Source organism: Rutilus rutilus, assembly GCF_951802725.1.
Source record: "Rutilus rutilus genome assembly, chromosome: 9".
In the NCBI taxonomy this organism is placed as follows: domain Eukaryota; kingdom Metazoa; phylum Chordata; class Actinopteri; order Cypriniformes; family Leuciscidae; genus Rutilus; species Rutilus rutilus.
This window is the reverse complement of record NC_140223.1, coordinates 20393686-20408946: the sequence shown is the minus strand read 5'-3', so window position 1 is coordinate 20408946 and position 15261 is coordinate 20393686. Positions and strand designations below refer to the sequence as shown.

At 38.5% G+C, this 15261-nt stretch overlaps 1 protein-coding gene across 1 annotated transcript; it reads left to right on the top strand.

Moving 5' to 3' along the window:
• The first annotated feature begins 499 nt into the window (after positions 1-499).
• ccdc92ba (coiled-coil domain containing 92Ba) lies at positions 500-14137 on the top strand. The gene is made up of 4 exons (XM_084418811.1): positions 500-985; positions 4239-4371; positions 6475-6522; positions 11905-14137. Exons 1-4 carry the CDS (start codon positions 974-976, stop codon positions 12594-12596), a joined length of 885 nt encoding a protein of 294 aa, XP_084274937.1. The 5' UTR covers positions 500-973; the 3' UTR covers positions 12597-14137.
• The last annotated feature ends 1124 nt before the right edge of the window (positions 14138-15261 follow it).

Genomic DNA, 15261 nt, shown 5'->3' with positions numbered 1-15261 from the left:
GTGGAATATAAGACATCCACTGTCTGTAGTAGGGAATAGTAAATAATACATTCTGGAGCGAGAGAAACCACCAAACGCTTCTTGCACCATACAAAATAACCTCACTCCACTTTCACAACGCAAATACAGTAGGGCTACTGTATTTTCGTTGTGAAAGTGGAGTGGAGTTATTTTTCCCCCTGGGTAAAATCTCTGCTTGGCAGGGGGAGCCACAAATACTCTGTAACAATAAACAATACAAATAATAAATTAACAATGCAAATAATAAAATATGAATAAACAAAAAATAAAATGGCAATAGCCAAATAATCTGTCTCTGGTCTCGAGTGATTCAAACTGCGAAACGTCCCATTTGCTATGCTAATTAGTGCTCTTGAAACGCCGCTCGGCCAATCAAATTCTTGGACTGAAAGTAACTGTTGTATAATTCAGCTGTGCTAAATGAAACATTAGTTTAGATATTTTTAATACATAATGCGCCTTGGCTTAATGTATAGTTAGTAGATGCGCGCGTGAGATGATCGGATCTGCAGTGGAGTTTCCTCAGAGCATCGTTATGTTTCCTTCATCAGTTGCATCATTGCCCTGGTACTGAAGGAGCCTCTTCTTCCTGCTGTCTGTCATCATCGCTATGATGATGATGATGATGCTGTTCAGTAGATGCAGGACAGACGAACACGCTTGTGCCAGCTAAACGCCGGTATCACTTTAATCGATCGTGACATTGTCGGATAAAGCAATTGTACTTTCGCCAAGATTGTGAAGGATTGAAATCTCGTCGTTCTCGCGAAACCTCTGCCGTTACTCCGTGGCAGATCCGTGTTTTATTCTCCCATTGAGATGTGTATTGATCTTCTTTAAAGATGTCGTCATCCTGTATGTTCATGGGTCGGTTCGTTGAAGGGCAGAGATGTGGAAGTGAAGGAGCACGTTCATCCTCTTCATTATAACGCCTCATCTTTTGAATACTAATATGGAAAACACGGTGAGTGCTGTATAATATTATGCGCAGCAGTGTTATCTAAGCCTAAGGCTTTTATTGTTGTGTAGCCTATAGGAGAAAGAATGACTATTTAGCTGATTGACATTTATGTTTTACGATGTAGCCTAGTTGTATTAAGGGATCTGCGACTGCGAGCAGTCGACATTAAATGTTTCTAATAACCTCGCTGGGTGTTTATGCAGAATAACCCTCAGAAGTTTTATTTGACATCATGTGTCACACGAAGATTACGCTAAAACAAAATGTTCAAATTATCAAGTAAATTAATAAAAATGTAATATCTTTTGTCAGTGATATTATACTATAGTAGCCTAATATTAGGCCTATTTGTTAAAATATTTTGTTAATCTGTGCTTATGTGCTCTTAAAATGCACTCTATTTTTAAAATGTGCATGGTATCAATAAAATTGGTATCATTCAAGTCAAAAATATTATGAATGAGTCGACCTAGGCTACATTAGGTCACACCAACCATTTAAGGGTCAGGTCAGCCGGTAGATCAGAACTATTCCGAAATTCAGTTATTCAGTCATTATTGTTTATCTTTTAAGGGCCTTTTTCTAACCATTACCTTTGATGTAAAATACTGTAAAATAAATCATTAGGATAAATATCAGATATTGCAGAATTTTGTAGGCTACCACATTTTGAATTTCATGGGTATTTTCGTAAAATTTTGCACCAAGTCTTAATTCATTTCTGAGATTCTGACCCTAGTGTATGTAAATTCATGGGGCCCGGGACCAAATATGGGTGCACAGAGAGTATGCTAGACTTCTTATTACGGGGCCTGGGACAACATTCTTTTCTCATATGTTGTAGTGAATATCAACACAAAATATTTTCAAAATGTTCTGTAATCCAGGGTTTCAATAGAGTGGTGCAGGGATGATGTAGCCTATATTTTTGTAGGAAATTAGCATTACCCTGGTTCCTTTCAACAATTTTTCCATTGGCTTTTTGGATTATTGCAGAAAGTAAGGTCTGTGAGTGTAATAAAAGCGTATGATTCTTCCGCATTTTGTTTATCATGATAATCTTCACAAATGAACACAACAACAATCTTCAGAATTCAAAAGCTAATTGTTGGCTATAAACAAACTATACCATGGTCTTATGACTTCGACGCCACCATCACTTTACTTCCGACAACTCTTTCAGTCTTTGCTTATAAATATTTTCCCTGAAAGTTAGAGTTATAATAGTTTGCAAGAGCACTATTATGAACACAACGGTGCAGTGAAAGTGGACTGGTAAAAAGATGAGTTTACCTGTTCGAATGATGACGTTTAATGTCCCCGACAACCTCTGTAGTCCCTCTTAGCCACTTTTAGCAACCTCATTTACAAGACAAGTAAACAAGAGTATATTACTGATTTATACAATGGGGCTGATAATTAATGCTTGAATATGATTGGTTGATGAACGTTCTGAGTTGTGCGCACGGCTAAAGTAGTTCCAGGCAGGTCTTGACCGCATTACAGTTCCATATCACTTCGCCAAATGATTACAGTTATTTCAAAGGTCATTACAACCTACAACAGCAAAACCAAGCAAGTAAGTTAAACTATAGGATAAAAATGTCAAATTATTTCCATGTTTTTGAGACAAAATTACATTTTATTATGTATGGAAAGCACATACTATCTTTCTCCCGCTCTCTCTCCACTCAAACGCGCACACACATACAGTACGGACACACACTCTCACAGAACAGAAGCATGTTGTCAGCGCTGCTCTGACGATTTTATCAGTAAAATAGTTCAGCAAATTAAAAGCTTCATGACATTTCTCAAGAGAGAGGTAATAATGGCGCTGTTCATGAAGCCGATTAGCGAGAGTTTCGCTATTAGTAGAGACACTGCTGCCGAACACTGTTAAGAGACACACAGACTCAGGTAATACGCTTAATCTTTCTCTATAACTGCATTAGTCTGCTATCAATGGCCTCAGTTACTAGCTCTAAAATTATGTTTTGGAATTAGCAACGGAGGCGTGGGAAATCAGTAAGAAATTAGTCCAACACACAAGAGCGTTTTATTCCGTACCGAGCAATTACGCCTTATGTATTATGTGTCGTCGAATATAAAGTGAAAATATCTTGAGCTTGTGTTCACCACCCTCAAAACTCAAAAACAAAGGAGAGCTGGATCCAAATGCATATTTTATTTAACAGAATTTAAATAACAAAACAAACACCGGAAACGGAATGAGCACCCCAACAAAACATCCATGCAAGGACAAGACTGAACAAGAAATACAAGAAACACTGGGGAATAAATACTAGAGGAAACACACCTGGGCAATCATCACAGAACTAATCAACTAGAAAAACTACAAAGGACTGTAAAAAAAATGGCACACAGGACAAGAAACAGGAACTGACACAGGGTAAAATACAAACTAAAAGTCCAATAAACAAAACACTAAAAACGGAAGGCTGCATCCAATGAAAGCTGCACATCTCAACTGCCACATCATCAACCATTGATGAAGGCCATCTCAATCACCCACAATCCTTTGCTCACATTTAAATTCACGAAAATAAACGGACAGAAAACAGGTCGGTACTGAGCTTGTCTGAGTTTATTTTGAAATGTAAGTCAAAAATAATGTTTTTAGACATGAAAGCATAGATGTTATCATTTGTTTTGCTGTAAATGAATCACTAACACTAAACCGCCAATAATGTAAGCCACTGGGAGACCGCAGACGGCTGTCATGCACTGTATTGCATTAATAGAAAGCCAGTTAATATAAAGATTTGTAATACAAAGCATTTATCCAATTTTAGGTTTTAATAGTAGTGTGCCGGCCCGTGCCCATGGGGGCGTGAGTGACGTAGTCACGCGCTCTTACTAGACTGTCTCATTCTAGTGTTTAATTGCTGAGGAGGACTCCAGCCTACAAGCCTCAGAACTAGGAAGGACACAGTCTCGGAAGGATGCAGCTTTCCATTTGAGAAACACCCCTTGAGTTCAAGACGATGGAACCGGAAGTGCTAAAATGCTAACTCGTTTCCTGGTTTTGGCCTACAAAAATATGTCATCCCTGCGCCACTTTTGTTTCCTCACTGATGAGAGCATTATAGGGTGAGAGAAAAGACAGTGGAAAGTCCCAGTTTACTACTATACTAAATGTCAGTACTCTTGGAACGCTGGGAGTTTAGATTAGAGGACTGGAACGTACCATTATATACTGTAAATAAATATCCCTGTGTTTTGTACGGTAAAGGGATCACCGGTGGTCTCACTGGAGCGGCAGGTGGAGAGTGTGGAGAGGAGCATCGTCTTCCTTAGACAGGAACAGCTGTCTCTGCTGCACGGACTACACCTGGAGATCCTGTCCCTCCAGAAACGCTGCACAGGTGTGTGTCAAGACCATTCCCTCTGTACAGTCTCCTGCATTTTAATTTAAGTTTACATACATTAAATAACATGCATAATTGAATTGAGCCACATTTCATTTGTCATAAGTCACACCTAATTGGATGTTGTTCCAAAAAATAATGTTGGCACACAATCTAATTGCATAGACAATGCCCTGAATGCATAATGCCAGGGTCCTCTGCAGAGAAGAGCAGGGTTACGTTGCTCTCTTTGATGGCACAAGCTCCACAGAGAGAACCACAGGTCAATAGCTTCCTGTCATTGCAGGGCTTGTGTTTTCCCTCTCAGTAATATAGTACACGGCCTTTCTACCTGAACATTGCTGTAAATGTGCTGAGCCAGCTAGGGCAGAAAAAGCAGCACATTGCATATTCATCTCTTTGCTTTTCTGCTCTTCTAACCAGTCATTCTAATTCATAACCACAGGAAATCAGTTTTTTCTTTTGATACCCTTTGATGTAACTTACCATTAAAAAGTGTGGGGTAAGATTTTTTTTTATGTTTTCAAAGAAGTGTCTTATGCTCACCAAGGCAGCATTTATTTGGTAAAAATTCAGTGAAAACTGTAATTTTGTGAAATAAAACTATTTTAAAATTAGCCATTACTCCAGTCTTCAATATCACATGACAGTCCAGAAATCATTCTAATATGCTGAAACATTTCTTATTATTATCAACATTGAAACAATGTTGAAATCAGCAACAGTGCTGCTTAACATTTTTGTGGAAATAAAACTATTTTTAAATTAATTTTCAGAAGCCATTACTCCAGTCTTCAGTGTACTCCTGTTAGTCTGGACTCGTTGTTTTGTCATCACTCATTTGTTGTCACTGACACTAATCACGTTCAGCTGTGCACTCATCAGTCACCATCATTAACACCCGTATATATGTTCAGTTCTGTTTCAGTTCAGTGTCCGCCGGTATTGTCTATGTTCAGTGTGTGTTGCTATCCGTTTGCCTTCCTGTTAGATCTTTATAGAATAAACCTTTTGAATTGAATCGTATACGTCTTCCCCATCTGTCTGCCATCAACCACCCGTGACAGTCACATGATACTCCAGAAATCATTCTAATATGCTGAAATATTTCTTATAGGGGTGTAACAATATATCGTGTCACAATATATCGCAATACAAAAATGCAACAATATGTATCGTGGATAGTTAACCCAAAATAAAAATTACCCTGTGAGAAAAAAATTGTACTACATTAAACTACAATATATTATGTTGAATATAATGTATAATAATGGGGGAATATCAGTGGGTCCTGATAATGCTTATGTTATAAGTCTTATGTTACCTGTAAAAAGTGGCCTACATTATTTTAAATATATCTAGCCAGTGACAGAGTGCAAGCATATTCGTCTAAAATAATTCTGTATTTTCAGCTTCAGAATCATGAATATATTTATTCTGGTGTCACCATTGTCCAAGCCTATTCATTTACACCCACAATATCATATCAAATTTAGCATTTAATCAACAGTACATTTTTTCTTAACCTTTTATTATATGTCTTGGAGTATCGCAATAATATCGTATCGTGAGTTCAGTATCGTGATATGTATCGAATCGTGAAATTAGGGTATCGTTACACCTCTAATTTCTTATCATCAACATTGAAAACAATGTTGAAAGCAGCATCAGTAATTTTAATTGTTTATGTGCAAACCACGGTACATTTTTGTCAGGATTCTTTGATGAATAGGAATTTCAAAACAACAGCATTTATTTGAAATCATTATAAATGTCTTTACTGTCAATTTAGATCAATTTAATCCTTGCTGAATAAAATCTTACTGATCTCACTTTTGATCAGTGTTTGTACATGAGTCTATAATGATTTAATAAATAAACTGAGCTTTATTGTTGCTTTATTTTACTACTTATTGCTTTTACTTCCATAATATATGGCAAATGAAATGTAAAATGTAGGACGGGACATTTTATCTAATAACAATTAATTGGATTATGGATCATGCAAGACTTATGGCATGATTTATAATGATTCTGGAATGTGTCAGTTTAAAAAAAAAATAGCTCAGAATTAACAGTGCATCTGTTTGTTACTTGCAGAACTCACACAAGAACTCAACATGAAGCCTCCAGGCAGGAGCGTAGCAGGTGAGCCCGGTTGCCTTCCAAAAAAAAAAGTTGTTTCATTTATTTGTGAGCAGAGTTACTTATGTATTTTTAGCACAGGTGTTCAGTTGTACAAAGCAACAACAACAACAGTAGTAGGTCTATTCAATACAACAGCATCTAGTATCTGCATATATCTTTTGGTATCTGTTATTATTAGATCACATTTGAAAGACTTTAGCCAGCATGAAAGCATCATATTGACTGATAATAAATAAAATGATGCACTCAACACTTCCACGATTTCATGGAATTGGCGGAATTGTAATAATAATCGATCTAAAACACTTGTCAATTTCACATCAAGAGGCATCACTGTTAAGCAGAAGACTCCTCTTCATACTGCAGGTCATCCCTCTCTCCTCCAGCCCGACGCAGCCTCATCCACCCACAAATTGATCCTGCCTGCATCTTCCTCTGCTTTTGCTGCACAGTCCCAGTGGGGGTGTCCAATTACTGCATGCTTATTTTGCTGAGACAAAGTCGGGCAAGGAGACAGAGAGGAATAGCACCAGAAAGCTGAGTATAGGAGAGAAAAAAAGAGATTTCTAAATTATAATCAGAGGTTTCAAAATGTATTTGTAGAAATTACAAATAATTTAGTAAACATGTAATCAGTTATCTAATTCAAATACCACAATGTGAACATAACACACTATACCATCCAAAGGTTTGGGGACAGTAACAGTTTTTTTAAAGATATTAAAGGGGTCATATAATGCCATTTTTGTACAAGCTAATATGATTCTTTAGGGTCTAAATTAAAAGTTTGTAATATACTTTAATTAAAAATTCTCATTAGTATTGTAAGAAAACACTCATTTTACCTGGTCAAAAACAGCTCTGTTTTCAGCACGCCGTTTAAGTGCATGTGTCTTTAAATGATAATGAGCGTTGCTCACCCCGCCCCTCTGTTCTGTGCGTAACACAATAACACAATAACCATAACACGTTGTTCATTATAAACTTGGGATTATGAATTATATTGAGAACGTTGTACATAGAAAACATGCCGTAATGTACCCTGAGTGTAAACCTTAGACGCATTCATCGTGAAGCGTGCAGCAAGCGATTTGCAAAGATGAATATAAATATTAATATAAAGGTTAATAAAACGTTACATTCACTTCTTCTTCTGGAGGTGCAGCAGGAACACGAATAGTTGGTGCCGATCCTTTTTTCAGGAGCAGCTTCTTAGCAAAACCAGCTTTATACTGAGCCTCGTTTGTAAAGCAGTCTGGTGTGTGAAATGATTCGCGCAAACATGAAAGCATTGACGTTGATCGTGGGGAATATTCCCTTCGAAAACAAACTCAGCCACTGCGTCTTCAGCGGTTCGGATTTAGGAACATCAAAATGACTGCTGTGTTCGTTATTACACCCAAGAACAGAACATTTCCCATGGATGCGGCAAATAAATTGCTGAGGTAACTGTGCAGTGCATCAAAAAATGATATAGGGTGTGTTAACTGATGCCACGTCATGACTCCCGAAGCATGTGTAATACTTCTTTGCTTGAAAGATTATTTATCTGAGACACATCAGGATATTTTGGATGTGTTAGTTTATTCTTCTAAGAAGCCCCAGAGGAACCAAACACTGATTGATAGTGAAAATGATTTTCTAATTTACAAGCATATTGCTGGCGCAATGTGAGTATTAAATGAACAATACTTATCTTCTTTTTTTTTGTCCATTACTTCTTATCTGCGCTAATGTCTTTGTCAACTGATGGTTGTCGACATCTCAGTTTCATTACCTATTCTATTAAAAGGGTCAGAGGCAGCAAAGAGTGAACTCATTGAGGAACAGTAGAGAGATCAGATTTAAGGATCAGATAACACAGCATTTTCTATATTCACACCATGAGCTCATCTCAGTCTGGACGCATGGGGTGAGGCTGACTGTGAAATCGGGACAATCTGGACAAATTGAGAGACAGAACTGTGCTAGTTGCAGTAAAATAAAGGAGAGCACGAGAGACAGAAATTATAGAAAGATGTTGAACTCAGCACGAGGTCATTAAGTTTGTGTGGATCATTTGAAGGACACCGATTACAGAATTCATTTTCAATCTACTTAGCCTGTAATTCATCTGAAACACATTACATTAATGTAAGCGTAAAGACTGGAAAATACATGTTTTTATCCTTCATTTGTTTGATTGTAATAAATGACATGCCATACGCCAGCTGCTCTTCCATGCTTCTGTCTAATTCGGCACATTTTCCTACTCATATCTGACACTATATACTGTAAATTATATGTCATCTTTAGTCATGTAAGAGTGATTTAAGATTTGGTAATAGTGCAATATACATTTATTTATTTAGTAGATGCTTTTTTTTTTCTAAAGCGACTTAAAAATGAGAAATAATACAAGATGCAAATAATCTAAAGCAGAACACAAAACAAACAGTGATAGCATGTCACATTTCCATGAAGTATTGTTGGTGTAATTGCAGAATTTAATTTGAATTTATTTGAATATTTAGGAAAATATGAAGATGAAGATGCCAATGAATTCTCCTTGCAGTTTGACCATTGACCATATAGATTTATAATTTGTCATTTCTGCCAATAAAATAGTTTCAAATTATGTCATTTTCTTTTGTGTGCAAGCAATTTACTTCATATTTGCTCTCTGCTTTGTGGGCACAGTAGTCAAGCATGCTCTGGGAGGTCTTGTCCTAGACATTTAATGTGTCTGATAACCTTGAACAGATGGCAACGCTGCCAGTAGCCAGACCAGAGTTGAGATTAGTTGATTTGGATTTACTCAGCGAGTCTGTAATCCTTGGGCACAGAAGAGCTCTTTGTCTGCTTTCCTCAACCACATCCACTTACCTTTTAGATCTCAGATTAGTTACAAATTCGCTTTTACGGCTAAAATCTGATTTTAAACGCAGGGGCTTGTTCATATTAGACATGTCTGTTTCATATCACAAGGTGGATCATACATGAGATCATACACTCATTTCAGCAGCAGAAGTGTGTGATGAAGCTTCTGCATGTAAAATGTGAAACTCTAAGACGTATGAATTACAGGGGGTTTTGATCCTCTATTTAAGGCTTGAACCCACCAAACAAAAAGTTGGACTTTTCAAAAGTACGGTTCGGTTTCACAGACAGGGCTTAGATTAAGCCAGGATTAGGTTTTAGTTCAGTTGGGGCATTTAAGTTGCTTTTATAAACATGCCTTAGAAAAAACTGTTGTGCATCTTAAAGCAAAACAATGGCTGAAATATTTTAAGAAATATCAGTGCAAGTTGCTTTCAGTTAAAACAGCACAAACATGCATTTTAGTCTGGGACTAGCTTAAGCCTAGTCTGTGAAACCGGCCATATATATATATATATATATATATATATATATATATATACCACCAAACATTTTAATTACTCATATTATGCACTACCAATCAAAAGTTTGGGGTCAGTAAGATTTTTTTAAAAACATATATTATTATTTTTATTCAGCAAGGATGCATTAAATTGATCAAAAGTGACATTGATGATGTTAAAAAAAAGTAATTTATGTAATGTGCTTACCGTATGTAAAAGTAATGTAATTTTTATTTCAAATTAATGATGTTATTTTAATTTTCTTATTTTATGCTAAACGTTTTTAAGATTGTCAGTTGATGCTGACTAATTTTGCTTGGAGCGTCTAAAGACAGTTTAAGTTGTGCAAGACAAACTTCTGACAATCCCATGAAAATAACCTTTAGAAATTTTCCTGAAATTCGTGGGATAATTCACACTGTGCTTAAAGGGGTGGTTGATTATGATTTCACTTTTTTAACTTTAGTTAGTGTGTAATGTTGCTGTTTAAGCATAAACAACATCTGTAAAGTTACAATGCTCAAAGTTCAAAGCAAAGGAAGATATTTGCTTTTATAGAAATCGTTTTTTAAAGGGATACTCCACTTTTTTGGGAAATAGGCTCATTTTACAACTCCCCAAGAGTTAAACAGTTGAGTTTTACCGTTTTCGAATCCATTCAGCCGAACTCCTAGTCTGGTGGTACCACTTTTAGCATAGCTTAGCATAGATCAATGAATCGGACAAGACCATTAGCATCTCTCTCAAAAAAATGACCAAAGAGTTTCGATATTTTTCCTATTTAAAACTTGACTCTTCTGTAGTTACATCGTGTACTAAGACCGACGGAAAATGAAAAGTTGCGATTTTCTAGGCTGATGTGGCTAGGAACTATACTCTCATTCCTGCCTAATAATCAAGAAACTTTGCTGCCATACCATGAGTCAGGCAGGCGTAATGATATGACGCAGCGCCTGAAAATAGTCCCCAGCTTGCTAACTTCCAACGTGACCGGGACTAAGTTTGTCTAACCTATTAGACCTATTTTCAGGCGCTGCGTCATATCATTACGCCTGCTGCACTCATGGTATGGCAGCAAAGTTTCTTGATTATTAGGCAGGAATGAGAGTATAGTTCCTAGCCATATCAGCCTAGAAAATCGCAACTTTACATTTTCCGTCAGTCTTAGTACACAATGTAACTACAGAAGAGTCAAGTTTTAAATAGGAAAAATATCTAAACTCTTTGGTCATTTTTTTGAGAGAGATGCTAATGGTCTTGTCCGATTCAATTATCTATGCTAAGCTATGCTAAAAGTGGTACCGCCAGACCCGGAGTTCGGCTGAATGGATTCGAAAACGGTAAAACTCAACTGTTTAACTCTGGGGGTGTTGTAAAATGAGCCTATTTCCAAAAAAAGTGGAGTATTCCTTTAAGGACAACTACAAACGGCTGGTACGGACTACATGACATTCCTCCCGGGTTAGTGACATCACCAACCCTAAAATTGATATAAATCCTGCCCCCAGAACGCGATTTATAGATTATCATGACAGAATATGCTAATCAGTGACAAGAAAATAACTACACATAAGCTACATAAATTCATCTATAACCATTCAGAAATGTCCTGTTGTTTCTACATGTTGTCACTTCTTCTTGAGTCTCTCCATTATTTTCTGACTCCGGTTTGAACATAAACATTGACATTTTCAGTGCAAGTCTGTGTGAGGTAAAATGACACGAGCTCTTGAAGCTCCGCCCTCTGTCTGTGCCGGGAGCAGCAGCTCATTTACATTTAAAGGGACAGACACAAAAACAGTGCGTTTTCGCTCACCCTCAAAAAGTGACAATTTTAACATGCTATATAAAAATATCTGTGGAGTATTTTGAGCTAAAACTTCACATACACACTCTGGGGACATCAGAGACTTATTAAACATCTTCTGAAAAGGGTATTATACCACCCCTTTAAACTTGGTTCACAGAACCACTGAATCGGGTTTTTACAATAAAAGTTTCTGTTCTATATGTGTTCCAGATGTGCAGGAGGAAGAGAAGCAACTGGAAGCCCATTGTCTGGAGGTGGAGGAGCATCTGCAGGATCAGCAGGAGGTTCAGAGTGATCTGAGATGGGAGCTGAGCCAGAAGTCAGTGCTGGTGGGCGCTCTCCGTGCCAGTCTGAAGGAGAAGGAGCGGCGTTTCCTGGAGGAGTTAAAACACCGCAGCCACAGGACCACTGTGCTCAACACCGAGCTGCAGCAGCAGACAGAGGCGGCTGCATACCTGTCCTTCCAGCTGCATTCAGCAAAGCAGAAACTCTCGCAGCAGAGGCAGCAGCAGCGAAGGAGGCCGGCCCAGCTCGGCACGGACAAGCCCCCCGTCCACCCTTCATCTCAGGCCAGCGCTAGCAGCCCAGCAGTGATCAAACCCAAACGGCGGAGCTCGAGCCGGCCCTCCTCACACCTCCACATCGAGCGTGCCAGGGAGTGCGTGCCACGCGAGAGGGTGACGGGCCCGGAGGAGCCCATGGCCATGCCTGACCCCGCCCTCTTCCTATACCCATACAGACACAGATCCCGGCCCCGTCCACCACACAGACTCGCCCTGCAGGAGGCAGACGGGGAGGAGGCGGAGGAGCTCGATCAGGGAGCTTCAGTGAGCAGACTGGCAACAACAGTAGCTAAAGCCACTGCAACCACGGCATCCACTACAGAGAACAACGCTGAATGAGCGTTTCTTTTACAGTTCACCTCAACAACCTACTCGTTTTTATGATATTTCCCCCTGAATTGCACCTTGAGCTCTTTTGCATTATGACAGTGACAGAATTGTTTATATTTGCAATACGACTAGTTTTTTTTTTTTACACAGTTTGCACATGCGGTGATGAATAGACAGAGGAGAGATTCTTGCTTACGCTCTTGTTAAACCAAAATTGATGTTTATGTTGCTGTAAAGCATTTTTGTAATCAAAAATGACCCAAGGTCCTCAATACCGTTTCATGCATCCTGCATCTGCGGCGTGTAGTTTTTCCGCTTGCAATATTAAGAGGTTACAGCATTCACACTGACATTTATGCCACCCACACATTATATTGCTATTATATTTCACACTACATAAATAAAATAGGCTAATAATAATCATTTACATAGATGAATCAGTCACAATATGGACAAATAGACATTTATAACATGCATTTACAAAATAAAAAGGTGAATTTTCATTTCATGATGTCATTAACCTGCTTAATAAATATAGGTAATCTACGACGCATCGGCACATCTCTCAAGATCACGTAGCCTATTTGAAAATTCACGCATATAGCCATCGTCACTCTATTTGCCTATTTGCCTCCGATTTCGTCAGCGATTAAAATTTACTGTTGGCGACTGGAAAACCGGGAATAAAATCATGTAGTCTTGCGTACGCAGCGTTACACTTCATAATATATTATCCTCTGTGTTCACATCAGGATTGAATTACCTGTGATCACTGACTGTGAAAAAAAACACATTTTGAGCTGGTCTGGGATTGATTCTATCGCTGAATTCGGAACCTATATATATAACATACATATACAAATAACACATACTACTTTTACCATATCTTTCTATGGCAGAAATAGTAAGAGTAGTATGCGGTTCTGAATTCAGCCTAATTCTATTTAAGTGCAAACGCACATGCGATCATCCATCCATGACATCCATCAATGTTTTTAAAATTCTATAGCTGAAAGAAAAATTGTAGTTAATGCACTCTATTATCTAAAAAATAATGGGGCGATTTGCATTTTGCGCATGTAAGTGTGATCTGAAATTTGATCACACTGGAGACGCATTTGAATGAAGGTGTAAACGCAATTCAGTTAAAGGTGCTCTAAGCGATGTCACACGTTTTTTAGGCTGAAACATTTTTTGTCACATACAGCAAACATCTCCTCACTATCCGCTAGCTGCCTGTCCCCTGAACACACTGTAAAAAACGCGGTCTCTGTAGACAGCCCAGGCTCCACAAACGGCAACAAAAACAAACTGGCCCAGCCTGGACCACGAAACATAACAAACAGTGTTCCAGCCAATACACGACAAGAAAGATTTGGGGTGGGGGTTGGGGGGTTAGTGCGCGTGCACATGAAGGGGGGTGTGGGGAGTGGAGGAGAGAGAAGCATGCAGTGGGAAGTTAGCTAGAGGAGAGATGTCCTAGACCTAGAATTATATTCTCTTGAATTTTGATATGGCCGACACACGACCAAAGAGACGACGTTCCGGTGAACAAATAACAAAGAATAGGGAAAAGAAGAAGGAACGCGCGAAGTCCCAAATTTACACCGGAAAAGCATTCGAGAACTCCGGAGGAGGAGACGGGATGAGGAGGAGGGAGGGTCGTGCTAGCCTCCGTTTTGTTTGTCAACTTCGAACGTCAAGAAGAAGTGACGTCACCCAAGATCGCTTAGAGCACCTTTAATATCTGGAAACAAAATGTTCATGCCAGATGTAAGGGGGTCGCACAGCACAAAACATTTTATATTGCTGTTTGGAATGGATAAAAATACTATTTAATGGATAGCATTGTTACACAAAGGTGTTTGAATACATTTAAATACTATTTAAATGCCATCCCCTCCTAGTTTAAAGGAATAATTCTCAATTGCACAATCGAAAGTTTTTATTAGATAAGACATATGCAATGTAGTAACCCATAAACCACTTTTTCTGTATAGAGCTACCGAAGCACTGTCAGTGTGAAAGCATGACCCTGCTGTTTATTCACTGCAGACGCATGATGTGCGAAACGTGTCCTTGTGAACCGGTTACTGCTGCTGAGTCTTTGTTCAACTGGTTTTTATCTATTCCCTTGTTGTGGAATGCCTCAGCGCAGATATTTCTGAATGATCAGGTTGTCTGGTGTCACCACAAGTGCACTCTCTCATCCTTCCTGACGCTATATGGGGATACATACATGTTCAGTGAGAGAAATCCCGTGTGAATGATAGGCTGTACAGCCTGAATCATTTGCTTAAGTGCTTTATCTGGTATATGGTGTGTTTATGCGTGGGCTTGTTGATTAGAAGAGAGTGGGGTCAAGGGTCAGCGCGCCATTGTTCTGGCATCATTAAATGACCCAGTGATGCCCAAAGGACTGATTGGTTTAATGCTGCTGCTTATGCTGTAATATTTTAGTGGGATGTTGCAGATATTGCAGACGTTTCATTCGAATCGCAATCCGGTTTTATAATTCTGTGAGGTCAGGTGTATGTGCATATACCGAGCTTTGGTGATATGACGATTAATATGTGATACGTATTAAACAAACATATTAACTGTTTGTATCACACAAAAGCTTGTAAATTCATAAGATTAGAAGTACAAGATTAGAAGTGGTGTGGTAACTCCT